The 23,361-nt window shown below is 34.7% G+C and overlaps 2 protein-coding genes across 3 annotated transcripts in view; one reads left to right on the forward strand and one right to left on the reverse strand.

Annotated features, from left to right (window-relative positions):
- Window positions 1-1,840: 1,840 nt before the first annotated feature.
- Window positions 1,841-13,273, forward strand: LOC143911473 (uncharacterized). Of its 2 annotated transcripts, XR_013260576.1 has the most exons (6): window positions 1,841-2,275; window positions 5,608-5,768; window positions 5,849-9,282; window positions 9,809-9,937; window positions 10,612-12,929; window positions 13,114-13,273. XR_013260576.1 is itself a non-coding variant. In XM_077430348.1 (5 exons), the coding sequence occupies exons 1-5, from the start codon at window positions 1,883-1,885 to the stop codon at window positions 10,809-10,811; spliced, it is 4,317 nt and encodes a 1,438-aa protein (XP_077286474.1). In that variant the 5' UTR covers window positions 1,841-1,882; the 3' UTR covers window positions 10,812-13,267. The 2 variants fall into 2 exon arrangements, 1 of the variants encoding a protein (XP_077286474.1); XM_077430348.1 differs by having other exon boundaries at window positions 10,612-13,267.
- A 22-nt stretch (window positions 13,274-13,295) lies between these two features.
- The window catches only part of LOC143911474 (ABC transporter G family member 20), a 33,082-nt gene continuing 23,016 nt past the window's right edge, over window positions 13,296-23,361 (reverse strand). The window contains exons 7-14 of the mRNA XM_077430349.1: window positions 20,133-20,236; window positions 19,943-20,058; window positions 16,935-17,172; window positions 16,678-16,855; window positions 16,374-16,560; window positions 15,539-15,692; window positions 13,743-13,941; window positions 13,296-13,641 (exon numbers count right to left, since the gene is read on the reverse strand). Of these exons, the coding sequence (XP_077286475.1) occupies window positions 13,427-13,641; window positions 13,743-13,941; window positions 15,539-15,692; window positions 16,374-16,560; window positions 16,678-16,855; window positions 16,935-17,172; window positions 19,943-20,058; window positions 20,133-20,236 (1,391 nt within the window). The 3' untranslated portion in view covers window positions 13,296-13,426. The remainder of the gene's footprint in view (window positions 13,642-13,742; window positions 13,942-15,538; window positions 15,693-16,373; window positions 16,561-16,677; window positions 16,856-16,934; window positions 17,173-19,942; window positions 20,059-20,132; window positions 20,237-23,361) is intronic.

The raw sequence follows: 23,361 nt of genomic DNA on the forward strand, positions 1-23,361 counted from the left end.
GATGTATGTATTACCTCATTGATGTATGTAGTGTGTTGACGGTGGAGCTTGCACGCCAGATGAATGAGCTTCTTCCATAATTAGAAAAAGTATTAGGTATGTAAAGGAGCTCATTACATCTAGTCATTCTATTTGGCACACGCAATGATAGTCTGCTCAATAATTGAGGACAGTCGATCGAGCCGTTCATTCAAAATCAGCCGGATGTTCAAAATTGTTGAGATGTCAGCTATCTCCCTTCTTTTGATAAGTGGAAGTAGATGCTGACACCTACAAGCATCTTCATAGGAAGTATAGGATAATCCAAAACGGCTACTGATGTACCTCAAGAATCTCTTCTGAATGCGCTCCAATCTGTCTCTTGCACCAGAGTACTCTGGGTTCCAAACTTGGGATGCAAACTCAACAATACTTCTTACGTATGCACAATATAGTATTTTGTATGATTTAATAGAAGTAAAGCATTTGGAGGACCGGATGACGAACCCGAGGGCCTTCGACGCTCGAGCTACAACATTTTCAATATGTTTACTAAAGGAATATACATATAGGATTTAGTTTTCAAACCCAGAAGAGTGGCATATGCAGAAGAGTGCCTGTATAATTTATTAAGTTGGCAGGCTTGGGTCGAGTGTATGTTTACGTTGGTATGCTGTGTAATGCCGGGATCAAACGCGATTTAATGCAAGTGCGCAACAATCATGGAACCAGGTCGGTATGCTGTGTAATACTGCGATCAAACGGGTTCCATGATCGTAGCGCACTTGCATTAAATCGCGTTTGATCGTGGCATTACACATCATACCAACCTAAACATACACTCGACCCAAGCATGCCAACTTGTTAATTAAACATGCACTCTTTTGGGTTCAAAAACTAAATCCTACGGTTCGACGATCGTTGCGCATTTGCATTAAATCGGGCTGGATCGTTAGACGCTGGGCGATGCAAAATTACATATATCATCAAACATCAAACAAACCCAAATCATATATGTGTTGTTTATTTGTTATTGTTATAATCGTATTGGCGTGATCTTTGTACTTGCGTTTCACCCAACGTCCATTTTTGTGCGATTTTAGTAAGTGCGCATCGGTCTGGTTATCGATTAAATGACTGTCCATTTCAGAGTATTGATAAATAAACGCGATTGTAGCGCTAATAAATCTGTAGCGCGTGTCTCTTCACGAATTAAATCTACATACATACATACATACGCATGTTAAGTAACGTTAAAAGACACGTGAGCTTGTAATAATACCTCGCATGCTTTCAAACCTACATATATGCGGATTTGTGTACATATTTCATTGTTTGTGTTTGGAGTCTATATGTGAAATTAGTTACTATTTTTTTCTTATTTCACTAGGAACTTTGGCATTATGCGTCATCAATCACAGTTTTAGATCTAACGATTGTTTGTTAAAATCAGAAAATTTTTCTTCTCCACGTACGTAATCATAAACGGCTATCACCAACGTTTTGTCTCCACATCTTAATGAATTCATAACGGGTTTAGATAAAACTAAAAGATGCCCCCGCTCCAGCGCAGAGAAAAAAAACATCTACAAACATGTTGAGGGCTTTAAGGGTCAAATTCCGTGACCTTTAAAGCGGGCTTAGAACCGCTATCAACTGAAGGGACACTCGGGAGAACGTCGCGTTACAGGTTTGTTAAAAAGATACACGTCCAAAATATAAACTACGTCCAAAAAGCGTCCACTTGACGAACACTGGTCTATATTGACGTAAATTCGGCGGTCCACGCAAAGTTTAAATTGTAAAACGGGGTGATTTTCAAATCGAAGTGCTACAGTTGGCAGCCCTCGGCAAAGAGTTGTTTTGGTGTGGTGAGTGGTGAGAGGTGTAAGGTGTATGGTGTATGGTGTGCGGCGCGACGTTCGGCGATCTACGCGCCGGCTCTGTGTTCTTTGAGCGGTGTTGTGTGTGGCGGGCGCAAAGCAGAATGTGTTCTTCCGGGGGCGGGGGACCGCCACTGGGGCTGTCGCTGTCGGTGACCGGCTCTGGCTCCCTGTCGGTGCCCATCTCTTCGTTGCTCTCGCACCCCCTCTCCCACCCGCCCCCGCACCCGCCCCCACACTCGCTGCGAGCCGCCCTGGTGCCGGGGGGAGCGCCCCCCTGCCCGCCGCCGCCCCCTCCCCTGCCTCTGCTGCCGCCCCTCATCCAGGCGCACCCGGCCTGCCTCCCGCCGCCGGACCCCCGGCTCGTCGATGCCATATTAGCCGAGCTCAAGTCTCAGGGCATCTTCGACCAGGTAATGCACCACACCCACACCCACATCCACATGACATTTCTCCAACTGTCAAACGCGTGGTCGAAACCTGCACGCGTGCGACCTCATCTGTTCAAAGTCAAAAACAAATGAAGCTTTATTTGAAAACAAATTCCTTTTTTTTTCATTGCCGATTAAGTTTGTTCAATTGTTGAATTGATTATTTATTTAAAATTTTGAGATGAACAAACCGATTGCAACCATGTTTATATGATTTCCATTAATTTGCAGATATTATAAATGGTTTCCTTGATTGTTCTGATTTACTGAATAAGGTTAATTTCAGAATCCCAGTTCGGTACTCTAGACGTGTTGCACTCTTTTCACTTGATCCTTTCAATACTAATTCCCAAAAATATTTTTATCTGCAGCGCGTTTATCGTATGTTTAACGGAGAGCTGAATGAGGTTGATCTATTTGGTATTTCCCTACATCAATTCAGGTCTAACATCAAGATAATCTTGACCGATTGATTCATTTCTTCTCCTATTCTATTTTTCCAATATTTCCAATATTTTTATACTTTAGTTTAGTTATGTAATGTGCTATTTAATCATATTATAGCTTTCATTCTTTTCCTTTTCATTTGTTTATTTTGTATTTTCCTTTTTCATTTGTTTTATATTTGTAAATTTCAATTTCTTCTTATATTATATTTTATAACCTTTTCCAAATATTTTAATACTATAGTTTAATTATGCATTGTTCTACATATTTTGTCATGCCTTTATTATTTACTTTTTAATTTGTTTTCCTTATATTTATCTTTTTCATTTATGTAAAAATCTATTATTGGACTCGGATGTTACATATATTATTTATTTACTATTTGTTTTTTATACATATCTATGTACATCCTGTCTGTTGATTTTTCAATTAATAAAATAAAATAAAAAAAAGAATAAAATAATATTATGATTTTAACTTTGTATGTCTCGTCAATTCATCATGTGCTCTTTGACTTGTGTGAACGAATTGAGGTTAGGTTAGATTAGATAAAAAACACTTAAACGTGTCCCCTTGTTTACTTTAATAGATAACTCTTTGTATATTAGTAAAATTTTATATTCTTGGTTATAGTATTAAATTAAGCACAACAGTACACATGTTTACTTTTGAAAATAAATGCTTAGTTATTAATATTGTCTTATTTTCTATGTTGATTTGTTTCTTGTGATTCAAGAGTGATATCCTAGAATTGAGATCACGTTGCCGACGATGAGTTTCCAGCCGTCTCGCAATTCAATTGCACAAAGTGCCATCACAGGAGAACCGGTCTCCGTGACGAGACAGAATGTTAAATGACTGAAAACGCAAATATCGGAAGGCAAAGATCGAAAATCGAAAGATCTTAAGTCGAGAGATCAAAAAAAATGGTGCATGGTAAACGGTACATACTCACTTAATTTGCGCGAGCAGGATACAACAGGAACAAGAGGAACGGGCTTTTCCTCCCGTATTAATGTGCTCGCGCAGATTTGCTATTTCGATCTTTGCCTTCCGATATTTGCGTTTTCTGTCATTTAACATTCTGTCTCGTCACGTAGACCAATGGAGAACATCCCATGGATATGTTGAAATTCCTTCTCATCCCCAATCCTCTTCTACACCACCGATCATCAAGTCTTTCCAGATCATATATATGTACAATATATACAGCGGCGGTTTATCACGCTTTCGCTTAAGCGCACGCTTGGGGCCCCCAAATCTCGAGGCCCTCTCGGATTGGGCCTTTGCTACCAAAACTTATAAATTATTATCATTGTTCGCAATACGTTCGTAAGCCAAAAATAAATGAAATTAATACCTATTTTACATAGTATTTTAACCGTTTGCCCGCGGCTGTCTTCTATGGAAGCTTTGGACGACAAGTCTGTAGCGCGGCTGTCTTCCATAGAATTTCTGAACTTTGCACGGGATTTTGAGGCTTATATGCGTCTATTTCAACTGTTTTAAGGTTCAAAATTGGTTGAGTATATTACTGAGAGTTGAATGCCATCTATTCAATTTGCCAAATATGAATATATACCAGTCAAAATTAGTTTTTTGTGGAACCATACTGAAACCTCGTTTATGTGACGTCACGTCTTCATACAATTGAGACGATACGTCTCAATTGTATGAAGAATGATTATTTGACAATTACGCCGAAACTACGAGATATATTATGTATTTTAATGTTTAAAATAATACTTTTTGTTAATTAACATATCTGGTTACTTGAGTAAATATTAAAATCTGCATTTAAGGTCGAAAACTCGATTGCCAAATTCGCAAAAAAGGTTAAAATAGTACCGATTTTATTCCAAAACCTCTTAGTGTTTCAAGGACATAAATATAATAAATAAATAAAAAAATATCGTTTTGAAAAACCATAATGAAAAATCATATATTGAAAAGCATGGTAAAAAACGATAGTAGCATTTTTTTTTATTGAAGTGGGAGCCTCAAATTTCAAATGCTCCTGGGGCCCTCCATTTACTTAATCCACCACCATACATATATATAGAGAGAATTTTACAATTGAAACCAATGGACAATCTCTTTTATCTTCATCTTTTTACTCTCCAGCCTGCAACATCACATTTCTGCTACGTCTATTGTTTTGGTAACACAAAGCATATCGAAAATACTACTGAGACTTTCCATATTCTCAATAGCTCTGTACGATACATAAATTCTCAAAATATTAGTATTGGTGCGTAGGGGTGGGTTTAAGGATCCAAATGAAAGGCCAAAGTCGCTTCACAGTATTTATTGAATGATTCAGGAGGTCCAGGCGCAGCCAGCGCTCGTTCCAGAATACTCCCACTACCAAAAGTTTGCCTCCTTTTAAAGGGCAAGTTGCTCACTACAGCTTCTCCGATCCGTTTATTTATCTATTGTCTACGCACGTACAGTTTTACCGTTTCATGCTCTCATCCGGATTTTGGGAAATCTAGCGGGAAGTGACTGAGTGTCGTTCGGCCTAATCTGAGGGTCTCCATTTTTCACCCTCGAATTCACTTAACCGGCGGATCCTCTACTCTCGTTTTTCCATGTTACAGTATCATGAAACATTACGATTCAAAAAATTTTCTATGATCACAAATTTATGCATAATGAAATGTTTACTCAATGTTGTTTATTTGAATAACCATCTTTTGAAATGAACTGATGACCTTCAAATACAAATACCAGAAATATTCGATAAGATTATTCTTATTTTAATCCTTTACACTGTTACATCACTTGTGCGTCATTGCAATTACGCAATATTTTAGTGGTCGTGTGGGAATGTTCTTAAATTGACAAAATTATTTACTATGTTTCAGTTTCGTAAAGAGTGTATCTCGGACGTTGATACAAAGCCGGCGTACCAAAATTTGAGACAACGCGTTGAAGGTTCGGTGGCTGGTTTTCTCAGTTCGCAGACTTGGAGTCCGGATCTCAATAAAAATCAAGTGCGAGAAAAACTGCGGAAACATATTTTAGAGTGAGATTTTTTTATTTTTTTATTACGTCATAGTCAAAGTTTATATTTGATTTTGTTATTATCATTCAATACTTTTTTAGTTCTAACTTTCTCGATCAAGGAGTGGAGAGAATCGTCGATCAAGTCGTGAATCCTAAAATTTCATCAGTTTTCATTCCCCAAGTTGAGGAGATTTTTTATAAATATTTGGGTATAAGAAAACCTGAAAAATTCATCAACGACTCGAACGGTGTGCACGAAACGTCAACACAGTTGGAAACCAGCACGGATGACTTACTTCCGAATGATCTGGAATCAGTTAGTCCTGAATCTGCAAAGTCTTTCGATAAATCGGGAGAGTTGGTCGTTGATGACGTCAAATCACCACTAATTGTCGACTTACCCAAGTCTTCCATTAAAGTTGAGAAAGAAGAGAAAGCCGTAGATCAATCGGAAGATTCTGTCAATTCAAACGACGAAGAGTTTGAATCGCCCGCTTTTGAACCATTAGAAGACACCCTCAAAGAAGAGGGATGTTCTAAAGATTCACATTTGTCTGGTATTAGTGATTTGACGTCCCACGATTCAAACGTTAGTTCCAATGCAGATGATTTCAAAGCGGAACCAGATGTGACGAATAAAATTGATACACAGAATAACAACTCTCAGCTATCCCAAGTTTCAAGCGACTCCAACTTGTCTATCGAAATCGCTAAAGAATCGAAAGAAAATGTGAAAATTAATTTTGAAAATACTTTCAGCAGTATTAAAAATTATGTTAACAGTTCGAATGCTTGCGCTGAGCCTATGGATACATCTGATACTGTAAATAAGCAAAACTTTCATAAGTACGACGATGGTGACAACTCTTCGGATGCAAGACAGTGCTTTGAAGAAACTAGTGAACGTCATATCTTAGAGCCTAAGTCTTCTATTGTAGATACTAGTGTGGACGAAGTTTATTATAAGAATAGGGGTATCGAAACGGACGATATCGAAATGGCCAAAAGTACAAGTAGTAATGAGGCCGTTAAAGTAGTGACACAACGTCATAGGGATAGTGTGGAATCCAAAACATCAACTGACAGTGTTAAAGTTGTTGGGAGCGCAGAAATGTCTCTGGATTCGTCCGAGTCAAATGGGGTTTTTACTCCGAATGTCAAACAGGAACCGGAAATACTTAAAAATGTAAATTCCTTTGAAAATAAGATAAAGTCGAGTGAGCCTATTGACAGTATAAATGAGAACAGTAACAGTTCTATTAAAAACAATGAAACGAATTCGGATGTTTTTGAAACTTCCGAAGTGATTACTAAATTGCCTGCCGAAGATAAGAATAAAGAATCTCCAACTAAAAATAGAGATTCTGAAAATAAAAATAGTTCTTCTAAAACTTCCAAAGAACGAGAGAGGCATTCTTCTAGTAGTTCCGGAAAAGATAAAGATAGAAAAGATTCTAAAAGCTACTCGCGATCTCATTCCCGACATTCAAGCGGGAGGCACGATTCTGAGAGAAGGCATAGTTCTTCTCACGATAAGAAAGAAGGCAGTTCTTCGACAAACAAAAATTCCCAGTCGGGTAAAGACTCCCATTCAGATCACAAAAGTCGAGATAAGCAAAGAAAATCCAGTACTAACGGTGATTCGAGAACAGATTCATACAGGGAAAAACACGGATCGTCTGGTCATAGAAGTTCTGGCTCTCACAAAAGTTCTAAATATTCCAGCGATTCTAAACATGACGAGGGGCATAAATCAAAATATTCCTCGTCTGATAGAACATCCCGGTCGGAATTCAAAGAAGAGGATAGATATAAAAAAGACTCTTCTTCGAAAAACATTTCAAAAACAGAAGGAAGTAAAGATAGCGGTTCACATTCCAAAAACGTTGATCATTCTGAATCTAGTAAGGGAAGGTCGTCACATCACAGCAGTCGTAAAGATAAACCGAGCTCTCGACATTCTCACACTGATAAAAATGTGAAATCTAGCAGTACCTCGGATGATAAGAAAAACGACGAAAAGAAAAACAAAAAGTCTGGTAAAGAAGAAAATTGTAGTTCATCAAGCAAACACAATAGAAATCGTCGTTCCACAGATAGAGATTCTAACGATGGCAGTGGCGGAACTGGAAAGGGATCCGGTAATCCTAAAACTTCTTCGTCCACTACTTATTCCTCATCACAGAAAACGAAAACGTCAAATTCAAGTGGCGATAGTAATTCTAATGGTAATTCTAGTCAAAGTGATACCGTTACTTCAGACACTGTCAACATTACATCCGGAAAATACATAAAATCCGAGTTTAATATGTTTGAATTCGGAAGCATGGGTGCAATCAAACGTCACAATCTCTCTGGTCAGCTAGGTAAGACTGCAGATACCAATATTTCAGTGAAAAGTCCCGAGGGGAGCATGGATAAAAGTCCAGACATACTGATTTCAAATATTACAAGCCCGGTTAGAAGTCGTGAGAGATTGGATTCTATCAGTAGTCCTGAAATTCCTAACAAAAAACCTGTCATCCACATAGACGGCCAATTGAAACCTACGAAGTTTGACGAACTCTCTCTCAGCTTACTTCATACTGGCGAAGTTCTGAAAAAACCCAAATGCGCGTCCAATTTATTAGAAGCAATCAAAATGATGAAAATTCGCAAAAGAATGGATAAAAACGAACAGAAACGGAAACAAAATGCAATTTTACTAATGGAAAAAGAGCAAAACATACCAAAGAACTCTAGCCAAGCGTTTTCGGGCATTTCAGGACCTGAAGTCCAACTCACTTGCATGACAAGTCCTGAAAAAGAAACTGTAACTGAAATCAAATCTCCAGTTCGCAAAGAGAGTGAAAACGGTGTAAAATTCTTTGATAGCAGATTCGACGAAAAGTTAACAGCGAGAATTGAATTCTTGAAAGAGTATATATCACAACTCGAAAGCGACTGTGAACAATATGAGCTCGCAAAAACACGACCGATCGCAGAAAAATCTGCTAATACAGTTAATGGCTTCGTTGCTAAAAATCTGAGAGTCAACATCGAAAGGATAGATTTGAGTCCTCAACTTTTATCACCCAATCAAAGCATACCTTATGAAGTACAAAACGATTCCGTTTATAAGAATTTAAATTGTTCTTATTCCGATCTCGACTCTTCCAATTGTGATAGCAATGCTAAAGGTTCCGAGTCGGACATGTGCGAAAAGTCACCGCAAGACATACTTGAAATAATCCTCGGTGGGGAACTGAGTCTGGATAGAGCTACTATATCTTTCAATAGCGATCCGTCTATCGAATGTTTGGCTGATATCAACGGAATAACCAAAGAAAAGTCTAGCATTAGCCCGTTGGCTAGCGACAAGAGCATCAATAAACCGACGCGGCTAACTCGGAAACGAGCTTCTACCTCTTCGCACGATGGAAAGAATTTGGAAAACGACAATAAAGTGATCAATCATAATAACAATAATGAATCGATCACGTGTTCGGCTAAAAAGAGGAAAATGGTCAAGAAAATACCGTTGGCAGAAAAAGGTATGCATTATATTATATTATTAAATGAAATTTGACAAACGCATCACCGTTTGATTGCAGTTTGATAAATTCTGGCGAATTCTTTTCAAATCATTTTTTTCTCGAAAATAAACGATTTTAAATATATAGAGAATTATTTGGGGTAAAATCAATATAAGTATTGTTTATTTGAATGATTCATATGAGATACGGGAGTAATTGGTTTTAATTTTAATGTAAAAATAAAATTGCTATCGATTGGTAGTGAAAACGTGTACCGTTATGGGAGCTCAAGGTTTCTATTGAACTTTTTGCTTTAAAATTCAAACATACTATACGTAGACCGGTCGATTATTTTCGTTTTTTTGTATATGCATGTGTATTTATGTATGTAATAAATCTTATAAATTATTTTCGGTAGTTTTGTCATAATGTATTTTTATATAGATTTTTTATTATTATTTATCTTTTCAAATTATTTCGAAATTAAATATATATTTTTACTTTTTGTATGCATGATCTTTAATAAAATTTTATTTTCATACAGATTTATCTAAAATCAATTCATTAGACATGACCAAAAATTGTGAGATTCGTTTAAATCCCCTTGAAATTTCTAATAAAATGCCCGGAGGAAACCTATGCCATTTATCATTTTCATCCAATGAACCTTTAGGTATGATTTTTTTATTTACTTTTAACCATGCAGTTTATTAATGTACCTTTTTTTGTCTTTTTATCTTCGCAATTACATTCGAGGACCACCAATAGCAAGACCTGTGATGTATTTTATGTATTATTAACTCGATAAGATTTTACTTGTGGATAAATATCATAGATCTACCGTTATATCTAAAAAAAAAAAAATCGCTGACATTAGTATTACCCGCGGTGCACTGTCACAACTGCTGTTCGAGAGCAAAATTGTCGGGAAAATATCAGATGTGGTAAGCGAAGGCAATGCTTCATTGTCTTGGACATATAACGGTGGATCTACATAATGTATAAATGTGGCTACATTTGCAGTGTACAATCCATTTGTTGTGCAAATACAGTCTCATTTAGAAATCTTAGGCTACTGAAACTTATTTGTAAAGTATATTCATTTATATTTAGTATTAAATACCTTTTATCTTGGGCGGCAGATACTTTTTCTGTGATTGATATTGTATGTATATGAAAAGTATTTTATTATAATATTAATCGAAAGAACTATTGTAATGGTATTATTGATTGGTATTTAAGAAGCAGGTTAATAATTCATATAAGTCACTTTTACTAAAATTTAAATATTTATATATATATAATATATATTTTATTGTTATTATTTAAAGTGTAATTGATTTGCAGATGTTACGAACGAAAATAACATGAATTGTCAAGAAATTTCGTATAGTCCTGAATGTGATAAATCTATTGAAAATTGCAATGATGGAGTTGCGAACGTTCCTTTGAAATTAAAAGTTGAAATTCACGAATCGGGAACTAACGAAGATAACCCGATTAGCAGTAGGTTGAAAAGAAGTAATAAATTACTCTTGGAAAAATAGCAATTACTTATAGATTTGTTTTGACACAGTATGTAGGCTAGTTGTATTTGATTTTAAATTAAGTCATTGGTAAGAATGAATAAAATTTTGATTAATTATTTTTCTATGTAATTTTTCATTAAAATTTGAAAATGTATGTTTAAGATATCCCTTACGGCTATTATATTCAGTATAAATACATATATGTATATGTAGTTTTCCAATTAATTTTTTACTGTAATTTTACGATTCATCGTACATACATAGTTGATAGTATATTTTGTGAATTCATTTATCTTTAAGAATTTTTCTAAATTTCATGCAACTTAATTCAACTGTCGGTGTAATAGATGTAAAAAAATAAAGATATTTTTAATTCTGAAGTACTACGTTTTTCTTTGTAAATTTTAATTTAATATTTCATGTCATAGACTCGATGATTATGATTGTATGTATGCATGTGTCTGATAATGATAATGTACATGTATAAGATTTAGGACCACTCTTCATATAAATGTAAAGATGATTGTGATTTTATGTCATATCATTAAACAGTATTAATTTTATATGCACCTTTCCTTTCCTATACTTTGGATTTTCTAGACTAATTATAGTTAGCATTAATAAATCAATGTTTCAACATTTATCTCATTGCTGTTGAAAATTGTATATCAATTAATTTTATTACACATTTAAAATATTGTGTATTGGCAAAAAAAAATAGTATAATATTTTATCCACGTTTATTAAATCAGGTCTCTTTTTTAAGTAAATTGTTATTTATCTAGGAATCAATAAAAATTTAATTTCAAATAAGAATTTGATTGAAAATAACTCATTTGTTTTTACATTGATGTGTGTATTAAATATGCTTTCATATGTTTTTTTTTTAAATATACCATAACTGGTTCTTTGATTGGATCTTTTCGCAGTCTGTCTGTTGGAAATAAATGCATTAAATTCGGCAAAAACAGTATACTCGCCTTTCAGAGTCAGCAAAAAATAGACATTAAAGTGACCATGACATTTAAGTATAATATGTAAAGTGCAGCATAAGAATATTTTAAAAAATTGAAAAATATACTAATATATGGTAAAAGCGAGGTTCCCTTGAATAATATTCAAATGGACATTATGTGACTTAATACAATGGCTATCAAAATTCAATGATGTTAATGCACAATTAAGAATTCTCTAAACGCATTCACATCTAATGTGCTTCTTCCAATGTTGATATCTTCAATTTGATGTGATTTAGGACGAAAACGCACAGCAAGGAATGTGGCACGTGGAACGTATACAAGTTCTCCTATATTTCTTCAAATATGGGATACACTTATAGATTACTGTCAAGCAAGGATACAATTTAACCGAAAACACTCTAGGGGGTAGTTTTGGGATGGGGCGTGCCATGAATCTGTGGAAGGCACGCCACATTTTTTTCACACGTTTAAAACTATCTAAAAAAACCATGTGCCATGTTCATCGCTGTGTTTTCGCCCTTATGTACACATGTTATTTAACATAACCTAACTTTAGCATTTTACTTTATATTCAAAGTATATTGATGGATGTTTTGAATCCATTATCAATATTTCAATAAAAATCGGTTGTGAAGAACCAATTTGAATGTGGTATGTTTGTGGGAATATTAAGCCATTGTCTTTGGACTTTATTCTAAATCTTAAAGAAATAAAGTATTAAAAAAATATTGAAATTTTTGTCATAAGAAAAGAGAATACTGTCAGAGTTTGTTAATAAATAAAGTCAATACTTTAGTATGGTCCAATTTTTGTGACATAATGTCTTCATTTTAAGACGTATCTACTTTATTGAACAAATATGTTTTGTTGAAATGTCTGAATTATTGATCCACTTTAGACCGTTGCGATAAAATGACATTTCATCTCTGAAACCAGGCCCAATTCTAGACAAGAACACATGGTAGAGTTAGACTCAAACTCAAACCATTGCAAAGTCATAACTCAGATTTTATGACGTCTCATCAAACATATATTATAATCAATTGAGTATAATGCTTGAGTCAATTTTATCATAAGTTTTCCAAGCTGAAAACTCTAAGAGCAGGCCTGCCTCGAATGTCAAATATCATTTCATCGCAATGACCATGAAAATTCGGTTAACGGACTACTAGTCATATGTAAACCAGTCACAGGACAACCGGTCGCTCTAGATCGGTCACATGTGATCACCCGTCACTATAACTGGTCACACCTTAAAATCGGTCACGGGAAAACTGGTTAACCGATTTTAGGGTGTGACCAGTTTTAGTGTGACGGGTGATCACGTGTGACAGATCTAGAGGGACCGGTTGTCCTGTGACCGGTTCACATTTGACTAGTAATCACCGAACCGAAAATTCGCTTATAGTTGAATGTTTTTATTAACATTATTTGTCTGTAAATTTTTTCTATTCTGTGAATAAATTGTTTTATGTACAAACTAAGATTAAAATTATTTTTAAATAAAATAAAACATACATATACAAATATATATACATATATATTTCACTGAGTTTTGTTATTTAACAAGGTTAATGATTTTTTTTTCAATATTACCACGTCAAATTTTAATAATAATATGATATAAAATAATATATACAATTACACAATTTATCATTTTCTTCTAAGTTTCAATAACAGTAAACACAACGTCAGCAGACCTAAAATCCACGCAATCGTTATTATATATCCAATGTAAACGCCCGGATAGGCCATAGTGTGTCCCTTCTCCATGATATCCCGCATGGACATGATCGGTATGGTGAACGGTAAAGCTTTCGACACGTATCGGACCCCCAAAGCCATCCCTTCAACCGGCCATACTATCCCTGCAAGTAAAAAGTGATATTAATACAACGAATACATAACATGGCTGGCAAATGTGCCCGGCATCGCTTGAGCATATTTTTAACTGTTGAATAAAACTGACCGCATAACATAATCATCGGATAAAAGCTTCCCGTCGAGACGAAGAATGCGAACGAGTAAGAGTCGCATATGATCGATATCAAAAATCCAAAGCACATTCCGCACATGCCTTGCAAGAATAAGATGCATGATATATTTATTATATCTCCTTTGAACGGCACTTGATATCCGTAGAATGTCAATATCACTATTTCAATCGTCTGGAAGCAAATTAATTATGTTTAATTAAAATTTACACCAACAGACCAATCTATAGTATGTCATACTATAGTTTCATAGTGAATGAAAACATTAAATTAGTTTGCTTGAATATTTAATTTACTATAGACTGGTTACAAAAGATCACGTTTTTTTACTTATCGGAGCGGCAACTAATCAATCTTTACCAAATTTGATTCACTGAATTCGAATATGACAAAATTTTTTGTTGGCTTGGTCATATAAGCGTTTAAGAATAGACTAGCGGTTAGCATATAATGCTTTGAGCAAAGTGGTCACGGGTTCAAATCCCACTGGTTTCTGCTTGCCAGATCTAGAATTTGTGACTCCAGGATAATCGTTACCTATCAGAGTTTGCCAATTTATCTGATTTTCATTGAAACGATTCCAAAAAATTGACAATCTTACCCATTTTCTCACAACTCTCGAGTTTTCAGCAATCTCGAGTATCGCTGAATTATGTATAACGTTGTAAATTTACAAAATTTGACCATAGATGTCTCTGTGGATGCTAATTGATATGTATTTACTTTGTATAATTTTAATAACACCTGTATCACATATACAATGTTTATGGCCAGGAAGGCGCATTAGGGTTACCTGTTAGGTCTTCCTGGTATAAATTAAAAAAAGTGCAATTTTTACAGATTTTTGGCTTTTGCAGTAATTCAAAATCTAGTTATGTTGTACCAAAGGTGAGTATTGGAATCAATAGTCAGATGTTTTTCCTATTGATTATGACTTTTTATTTCTTTAAAATACGTATAATCAATTATCTAGTGAGTTTTAAAAGTCAAAAATATTTTTTTTCCGTAATATATTGTTACGTACACCGCCGAGTAAGTGCAATCGGATTAGGCCGAGTAGCATCCCAGAGACTGTGTGACCGTTATAATTGGTTTCAAGGACTATCTCCAGGCTTAAGTACAAGTCGGCTAACAATGAGATACCCCCGAATGCACTGGGGGTAGCGGTAACTCAGTCGCATTCGGGTAGAGTTCTCAGAACCCACAGCGATAGCGTGGGACTGACTTCCGTGGCACATCTAGTACGTGACCATAACAATAGGTAAACAAACCGGACGTCGAATATGCCCTGAGCGACCTATCCGTTGTAAGGCGGTACTTAGGTGATATCAAGACATTCTGGACGGAGCACTGCCAGTGCGTGTATCTCCTTAATCATCAATAAATGCTGTGAAACGACTTTGGCTTTTTACTTGGACCCTACGCAAGAATATCTAGCTAATTTCGCAATTTTTTTACATCACCACGTTTATAAGGGTTGGTTTTCAATCTTAATATCTCGCTCTTGTATTATCCCAGACAACAGCATTTTTAACTCAATTTAAAAGTTTAATAAAAAACTTTTTTAACTCAATAAAAATTGCTCATTTTTTAAACGCTCATATCTCTTAAACAAGAGCAAACCAATACAATTATTGGCATATTTGAATTCAGTGGGTTGAAATCTTGGTAAATATTGATTAATCTTCGCTGCGGTATTTTTTTTTGTTGCTCTGTGTTATTGCAGTCTCTTTGAAAATATTCCACGATGTATAATAAATAAAGATATTACCTGTATAAATATTACAGTAGTTTGTAAAGTAAAATGTACTATGAGAATGTCTGAGCTATTTACTCCGGCGACTATAGTCCGATCCCACACACCTTCAAGTCTGTCCATTATTATAATTGTGGAAGTGACTGTTGTTGCTAAGAAGAAAATAATTCTGGAAAAATTGCAATCCTCTACATTAAAAATCTGATCTTGTTACAAAATTCAAGTATTGACTCGAGGCCACCGCGATGACTTACTCAAGCCAAGTTTTCACCTATTAGATTGGACATCATATATATGCAGTTTTGGAAAGATTAATGACACGGATAGTTTAATGCAAGTCTGTTCAAACATCAGTTGGTAAATTAGACTGAAACCTTTCACTGATACTTTATTTAACAAATAGCTTTTGCAGTATTGAACGAGAAGGTAAATATGATGATAACAATTACATTCCAAAACTGTAATATGTCTACCAATCTGATTTGGAGAAACATCTTGGCAAAGATCTACCAATATATTATTAGAGCTGTACTGATTTTGTAGATAAAATGGCAGATCTCTACATAGTTATATATGTATGTCATCGCGATGACTGCGGTTGATTACATTAACGTAAAAAAATCCAAGCCTTTGAAATATATAAGTGCTTTTTCTGAATACTGCACATTAACGCATCAAATGTGTAAAAGAATATGACCCTAATACATAATATTCTGTGGTCAGTATAGCTATTATGTTGAAATCGTATACCCGGCAAACAAATAATGATTTGATTGTGAATTTGGAAGCCTCGGAGTATTAAAGATTGGTATTTGGATAATATGTATATTGTTAAAACACAAATAGTTACGTTAACATGACACCAGGAACCATGAATTCAGCATATGAAGCGTCTGCGTTTCCATAAACGGGATCATTGAATTTGATCGGTATGTCAGCCAGTCTCGGAGAGTTGTGGCACTCGCTTAAAACATCTTTATTAAAGTTCACATAGTCGGAGTATAGTCTTTTTTTCAAAAAAATAGTCAACTGATGATCTGTAAAAACGGGTAAAATATTCTAAATGTCAAGTATATGTTGAATAAATAATTATCACGTGTGTGTATACAATTAATTAGGATTGCATGCCATCTTGTGTATGTCAAAGTACTTACTGCTCATATCCAACCAGTAATTTGCGTTGCTATTTTCAATGCTGCTGTCGGATGCATCTCTTCCGTCTCTCTGTCTTTCCTCGGTGGCTAGTGAAAAATTACTAGATAAGTGAAGGGCGCCTATAATTTCACCTCTCTTCACACTGTTTATGGCATCTTCTAACGTCGGATAAAATTTCTGAAACGTTCCATCCCTTAATACTTTCTAAATGTTTATATATGTTGTTTCAAAGTTTAATACGATGTTGTTTTTTTACCTTTATTATGACACTTTCATCGAACGCTTGTATGTATTTACAACTTAATTTATCGTACTGACAAGTATACTCTGATGCATTGTAGAAAACTGAAGTATATGTGTTGTTTAAACAGTCATTCCAGTTCGGAACTTCATCATTGACTATACCAATTCTAATTTCCCTAGGTTCATGCCCGACGGCGATGAAAAACGATAACAATTGTATTATAGGAAATATCAGGGAAAATATAAAACCTCTGAAATCAAAATATAAAAGACACTTTATGTGATTAAAACTATATGTAATATAAATGACGCAACTTCAGAGCACAAAGTGATATGTCCATAGAAAATTATTGAGTAGTTTCATAGTTTGAAATAATCATCATAAATCAGGATGTTTTTATAAAAACGTAGTACAATGTGTTAAATGAATTTTAGATCGTGTAGTTTTTGTAAATTATATAGGCCACGTGATCTTGATATTATTGACTGCAAAATTATATGTTGCTAACCAGTGGCGGCTCGTTTTTAAGGGCAACTGGGGTACTACCACCAGAGAAATGTAATATTAATAGAAGTGGCTTTAAGGTCTGTTCATACTTAACAGCACTGCACGGCTTCAGCACTGCACGGCTTCAGCACTGCACGACTCCGTTTCAAATATGTCATTTTATTACATTTCTATTCATATCTACCTACACGTCGCGGTCACGTCACGGTCACGTCACGTTCACAGCACTTTGGCCGAGTGCAAGGCAAAATCGGCTTACTTATACATTACAGGCCATGACGATACGGCGCAATATTGCTTACGTCGTATTGTCGATTACTTACAATATGAATGCATACACGTGCATTCGTAGCTACGCGTCAGAATACAAGTCAGCAAAAATGTTTCGGCGTTTATCGAACGAAAAATTATGCAAAATCGCGTTGTTGTTGGAAGAAGAAGCTCAAGAAGGCAATAAAAAATCACGGAAGCGTTTTGATGTGCATCCCATGTTAAAAAATAGAAAAACCGAAGGAGAGTTTTGGACACTGTATAAGGAGCTTGTGGATGATGGACAAAGTTTTTTTTAAATATAACCGTAAAAAAAATAATTTTTTTTTTAATATTTGCGCCAAAACCATGTCTAAAGATTGAACAGCTGTCAACTGTCACTATCGATAATTGGTCCAAAACAGCAAAGCGGCAGACTCATGGCACGTAATTCGCGTGTATATTTCCACGGTGGCAAAAAAACGGATACTATACGTTGACGGATGTTGCTGTAAGGTATGAACAGGAAATGTCGGGTACTGCTGTAAGCCTGCCGTGGCGTAAACGTGACGGTTGGTATGAATATACCCATACAAAATGTACCAAAGAATACTTTTCGTACGGCCGGATACCTGCTGAAGTCGGTACGAGCTGACTAGGTATGAACAGACCTTTAGGTGTTCTTTTGTTGTCAAGTGAAATTCTGTCCACGGACAGATCTAAATAATTTTAGCATCAGTCGTATTTGACGTTTGGTGCTAGACGTATGTCCGATAAAAACTTCTTTGTTTGTATATATTACTCGCAAGATGGGCAAGTATCGATAAAAATTGCACAATACATTAAAAAACACACAATAAACAACATGGGATACATTTTTATAAGTAAATTGATCCGAGTGTATTCCGTGCGATGTAGCGTATTTATAGAGACGTACCGCGTAAAATTGACAACAATTATTTATTCGTAAGGGCCCCTCTATTCTTATTACATCTCTCTGTGTCGTGTATTTTTTGAGTCGTATGAAGAATATAGACGAATCGCGCTGGCGTATTCTGCCCCAAAGAGACCTTTACGCAGCCAATTAAAAGCGACCTTCTGTATATGGATCTTTTTTCTCTGTTTCGACTGAATGTCCCACTCGCAAGTGCCAGAGTAGAGTAGAAGTAGAAGCTGGCGACCACGGGACCATGGCAGATAAGCGACTGCTCTGAACTGAATTACGAACCGGTTATATTCACCGCGCGGTGAGCGGGATTAACAAACACATCAACAATATTCAAAATGTATTTTCTTTTTTGGTTAAGATAGACATATATGTATGTGTGTGGCAGTCAGAGAGATGTAATAATAATAGAGGGGCCCTTACGAATAAATAATTGTTGTCAATTTTACGCGGTACGTCTCTATAAATACGCTACATCGCACGGAATACAATCGGATCAATTTACTTATAAAAATGTATCCCATGTTGTTTATTGTGTGTTTTTGAATGTATTGTGCAATTTTTACCGATGCTTGCCCATCTTGCGAGTAATATAAACAAACAGAGAAGTCTTTATCGGACATACGTCGAGCATCAAGCGTCAAATACGACTGATGCTAAAATTATTTAGATCTGTCCGTGGACAGAATGTCACTTGACAACAAAAGAACACCTAAAGCCACTTCTATTAATATTACATTTCTCTGACACGACACCGTCAACTTTTGTCACCGTCGATATTATGAGAATTTTATCATTAAATACTTCTCATTTTTGCTTTTTCAGAACACATAATGAACGAAGTCGATAATTTGTTAAAAAAAGTGATTTTCCTTGCATAAAATGTCACTAAAAATATATTTAGTTCATTTTTTTTAGAAAAATGAACTAAATATATTTTTGGCTCTAGTCTCCTCGTGCCCCACCTGCTTTTAAAATCACGAGCCGTCCATGTTGCTAACAGTTAGTAATAAACAGGTGCACCACAGGGGTCACAAAAGGTTCTCAGTAATGTTACGGGTTCTTGTTTTTTTTTTTAATTTTAAAATTCAATTGGCTAACACACATTTATTTTATTTACATGAGTTGTCTGAATACATGTATATAAGAATTTTTGTATTCTACATATATACTTATTTCATTTAGACAAGCTATTTGCAGCATTTTATTATATATATGTAGTACATATGTATATAATCATGGACATGTCATCTTTATGTTCCGAGTGGACAGTATTATTAATGCATATTTTAGGTTTAAATTGATTTCATATAAATACCCAGGATGTCTACCAAATTGCTGCATATTTTTGATTAGAAGAGCTTTCACTTTTTTAAGTCTTATTCCACGATAACTTATTTCATTGTTTTTTGGTGAATCTTCGGTGGTTAATACCTAAAAATTGCACGTAAAATTATAAATTTACAATATTTCAAATACATGTCATTCTTATAAAGAAAGATATTCACATCTCTACTACTGGAGTGCAATCTGGAAAAGTCGTCCTTGGATTCGTAATGGTTGTTCACATCTTGGCCGCTCGGATCAACAACCACCTCATCTGTTGGAGAATCTGAAAATTTTCCACACGTTAAAACGAGTATTTACGCATTGAATTTTTAAGTAATCTAATATTTCTTAAGCCGCATCTAGCCTTGTCGTATTCAGAAGGGCTAGTTTAACCGGTTTATTGCATCGAAGGTGCATTAAAACGAGCGGCCGTTGCACCTGGTTCAAGGATGCTGCGCCACCTCACCTGCATCGCTTCCAATGCATCCACCATTCTCACAAATATGGTCATTAACTAGATGGGAAGGTGGGAGGAGGCCACAGAATCTCTAACTGGCTATTTGACTACGCAATATTTGCTCCGCAAGCGTTGAAAGAATTGTGCAAGACATTGCTGTGAATATGTAGCTTTTTTTTGTATAAAATACGCAGTGTAGTTCGTCGATTGACATTTCTCAATTCTGAAAATTCGATGCTGATATACATGTATTTATTTTTTTCAATAAAACATACGGTTGATATTGTAATTGCAAAAAAGTTGGAGGTCGTATTAAAATTAGTGCCAACTGTTTCTTTTCTTTTTGGGAAGATGATTTTAATTCGCCTTCGAATAGTTTTTTTAAGCATTCTGTCTGCTTTAGGTCATTGACTTTAGAGAGTCTTTAATTAATATTATGTATTAGATGTATTATGAGCATGTATAAGAATTGTAAATACATAGGTTTTTGAGCAATTTTTCCTATTATGCTGTACATTAACATTAGAATAATATAATACTATGATTACTAACCAAATTAAATTAAATTGTAAAATAGAAAATGATCAGTAGATCAGTAGCTATTAAAATAGATATAAGATGTATTGTAAACATAATTTCGTAATAATAAAAAGCATTTAAAAATCAAGCATTCTGTAGTGGATTTCTTCGATTTCAAATATGAAGTATCACAAAAGTTGCATATTATTAAATCGGGAATACAATGAATTACGGTCAGCTAATATTTAATGGGAAATGATTTGTAGAAAGTAGATCATTTCATTGTTATACATATGTACATCAATGTGTCTTGCCAGTAATGAAGTATGGATGAGAAACTTGGACATTTAATGCCAGATTGCTGCATAAGCTCCAGTGCACTCAAGTCTGGAACGCTGTATGCTTGGCATAACGAAAATATATAGAAAACGGAATACGTGGGTTAAATATTTAGATGACAAAAGTCGTTGATGTAACGGTGAGAGTAAAAAGATTGAAATGTCAATGGATGGGTCACGTAGCTAAAATAATGGACGATAGATGGATGAATGAAGTGTTCTAATGGTATCCGATAGAATGTAAAGGGTGCAATGAAGGCTTCAAGGGAGATGAGTGGATAAAATCAGAAAAAATGTGTGGGATGAGGAGAGTGAGAGTTGCCCAAAACAGAGACGAATGGAAGTGTCTTGGAGAGGTTTTCACCCAGCAGTGGATGGCGAATGGTTGTGGATGATATATCAATAAATAATTGGTGATAAATGATATCCTCGAATATAGAAATTTAAATGATATGATCGATTATAGAAATTTGAAGATTAATTTAATGAAAATTCAATCAAATATATCTTTTAAATTCGCCGTACTACTATTATGTCTTTGACTACGCCTTGTAAGTTGTAGGCTTATACTAAATTTTATATTTATTATAAAAATAAACGAAAATGAACACTTGATCGATATACTTTTAACTTTTTTTATAACTACTCTTTTTATTATATTTATGAAAGGCATGTCTGCTTACGGACTTTTTTTTTACTTTTATGAACTAAAGCTACCTTTTACTAAAAGTAACTAACGTGACTGCTTCTTTATGTCATTGAAAATACCTTTCGATTAAGTTTTTTGTCGTTTATACTAAAAATATGCTGTTTAAAATGTGTCTAGATGAATTATTTTTTGAAGGTTTATGAAATATTCATATTTTTATGAAATCGCCTTATTTGAAAAAAATATTAATAAATGTAATTGGTAATTTAAAAATTGCTGCATAAAATAAAGAAGGCTTAATTTACACACATATACATACATATGTATATGAATATCAGATGAGCGGTGACTAATTTTTTTAAATTATTTTTTCTTTCTTAATCAACATGCATTTATATGTAGATTGGTTTTTTTGAAATATCAGCAATGATTTTTAATATTACTAAAAAGCAGAAAAAAAATTAATATTCAGATTTATGAGTTGAAATTAGTCACAAAAACATAATCAAAATTTTCTAAAAAGATTTTTCTCAAACCACAAATAAATATATGTATGTATTGTGAAAAGTATCGCTCAAAACGTATTTCGATAGGCGGCAAAGCTTTGCAAACGTTTCAACCTTCCAGTATCAGCTTTCTAAACTAAATTTTAGCAGTTGTCATTACTTCATCGATGGGTAATATACATATATATACATATAATAAAATTAGAAATTCCATTTATATCACACATGGAACTAATTAGTTAAGTGTTTCCTTGAACTCACAAAGCCTTGAACTTGTATCGCACTTTACGTATATACATATGTATGCACATCTTATTCAACAAAGTATACAAATTGCACACATTAAAAAAATTTTACGTCAAAAATATGTTTATTACAATATATTTTAAAATTTGCGAAATATATTGTATTTGATTTTTTCGTGTATGAATGATTTTATACTGTGAAATCAAGGTGGACCAGTTTATGCACAAAAAATACACGTATTATTTTCCAACAACAACAACAACAATACATCGATTATTATCACAGAAAGGTTGCATTTTATACAGTATTGTTCGATTGCGAAATAAAAATTGCAAGTGCGTTGATTTTAAAAGCTCTGGAAACGACTGCTAGTGATGTATCGATTTTGTGATAAAATTTCCGACCAATCTACGGTGATCACCTCTCAGTTTGTTGGTTTTTTTTCCAGCCAAGGATAACTGCGTTTCGCCATGCTTCAATTAATCCTAACGAGTTGCAATTTCCTAATCGACGAGTGGAAGTCGTTGCAGTGCAAAAATGCGAAGTAAAAAGGAAATTTATGTAAAGCGAAAATATTGCACACTTAAATTTACCTACACACTTTGTTAGTTCATATTTTTTATGGTTGTGGCTATTTGCAGGTACTATATCTGCCACAGGCGCAAAGCCTTCTGCGCATGCGCGTCAACTGTC

The sequence above is a fragment of the Arctopsyche grandis genome, chromosome 5, assembly GCF_051622035.1.
Source record: "Arctopsyche grandis isolate Sample6627 chromosome 5, ASM5162203v2, whole genome shotgun sequence".
Taxonomy (NCBI): Eukaryota; Metazoa; Arthropoda; class Insecta; order Trichoptera; family Hydropsychidae; genus Arctopsyche; species Arctopsyche grandis.

Bases quoted from the DNA above. Each gene is read 5' to 3' on its own strand.
- LOC143911473 (XM_077430348.1), top strand. From the start codon at position 1,883: ATGGTGTGCGGCGCGACGTTCGGCGATCTACGCGCCGGCTCTGTGTTC. The intron at 2,276-5,607 runs GTAATGCACCAC...ACTATGTTTCAG, and splicing joins CTCAGGGCATCTTCGACCAG to TTTCGTAAAGAGTGTATCTC. The intron at 9,938-10,611 runs GTATGATTTTTT...ATTGATTTGCAG, and splicing joins TTCATCCAATGAACCTTTAG to ATGTTACGAACGAAAATAAC.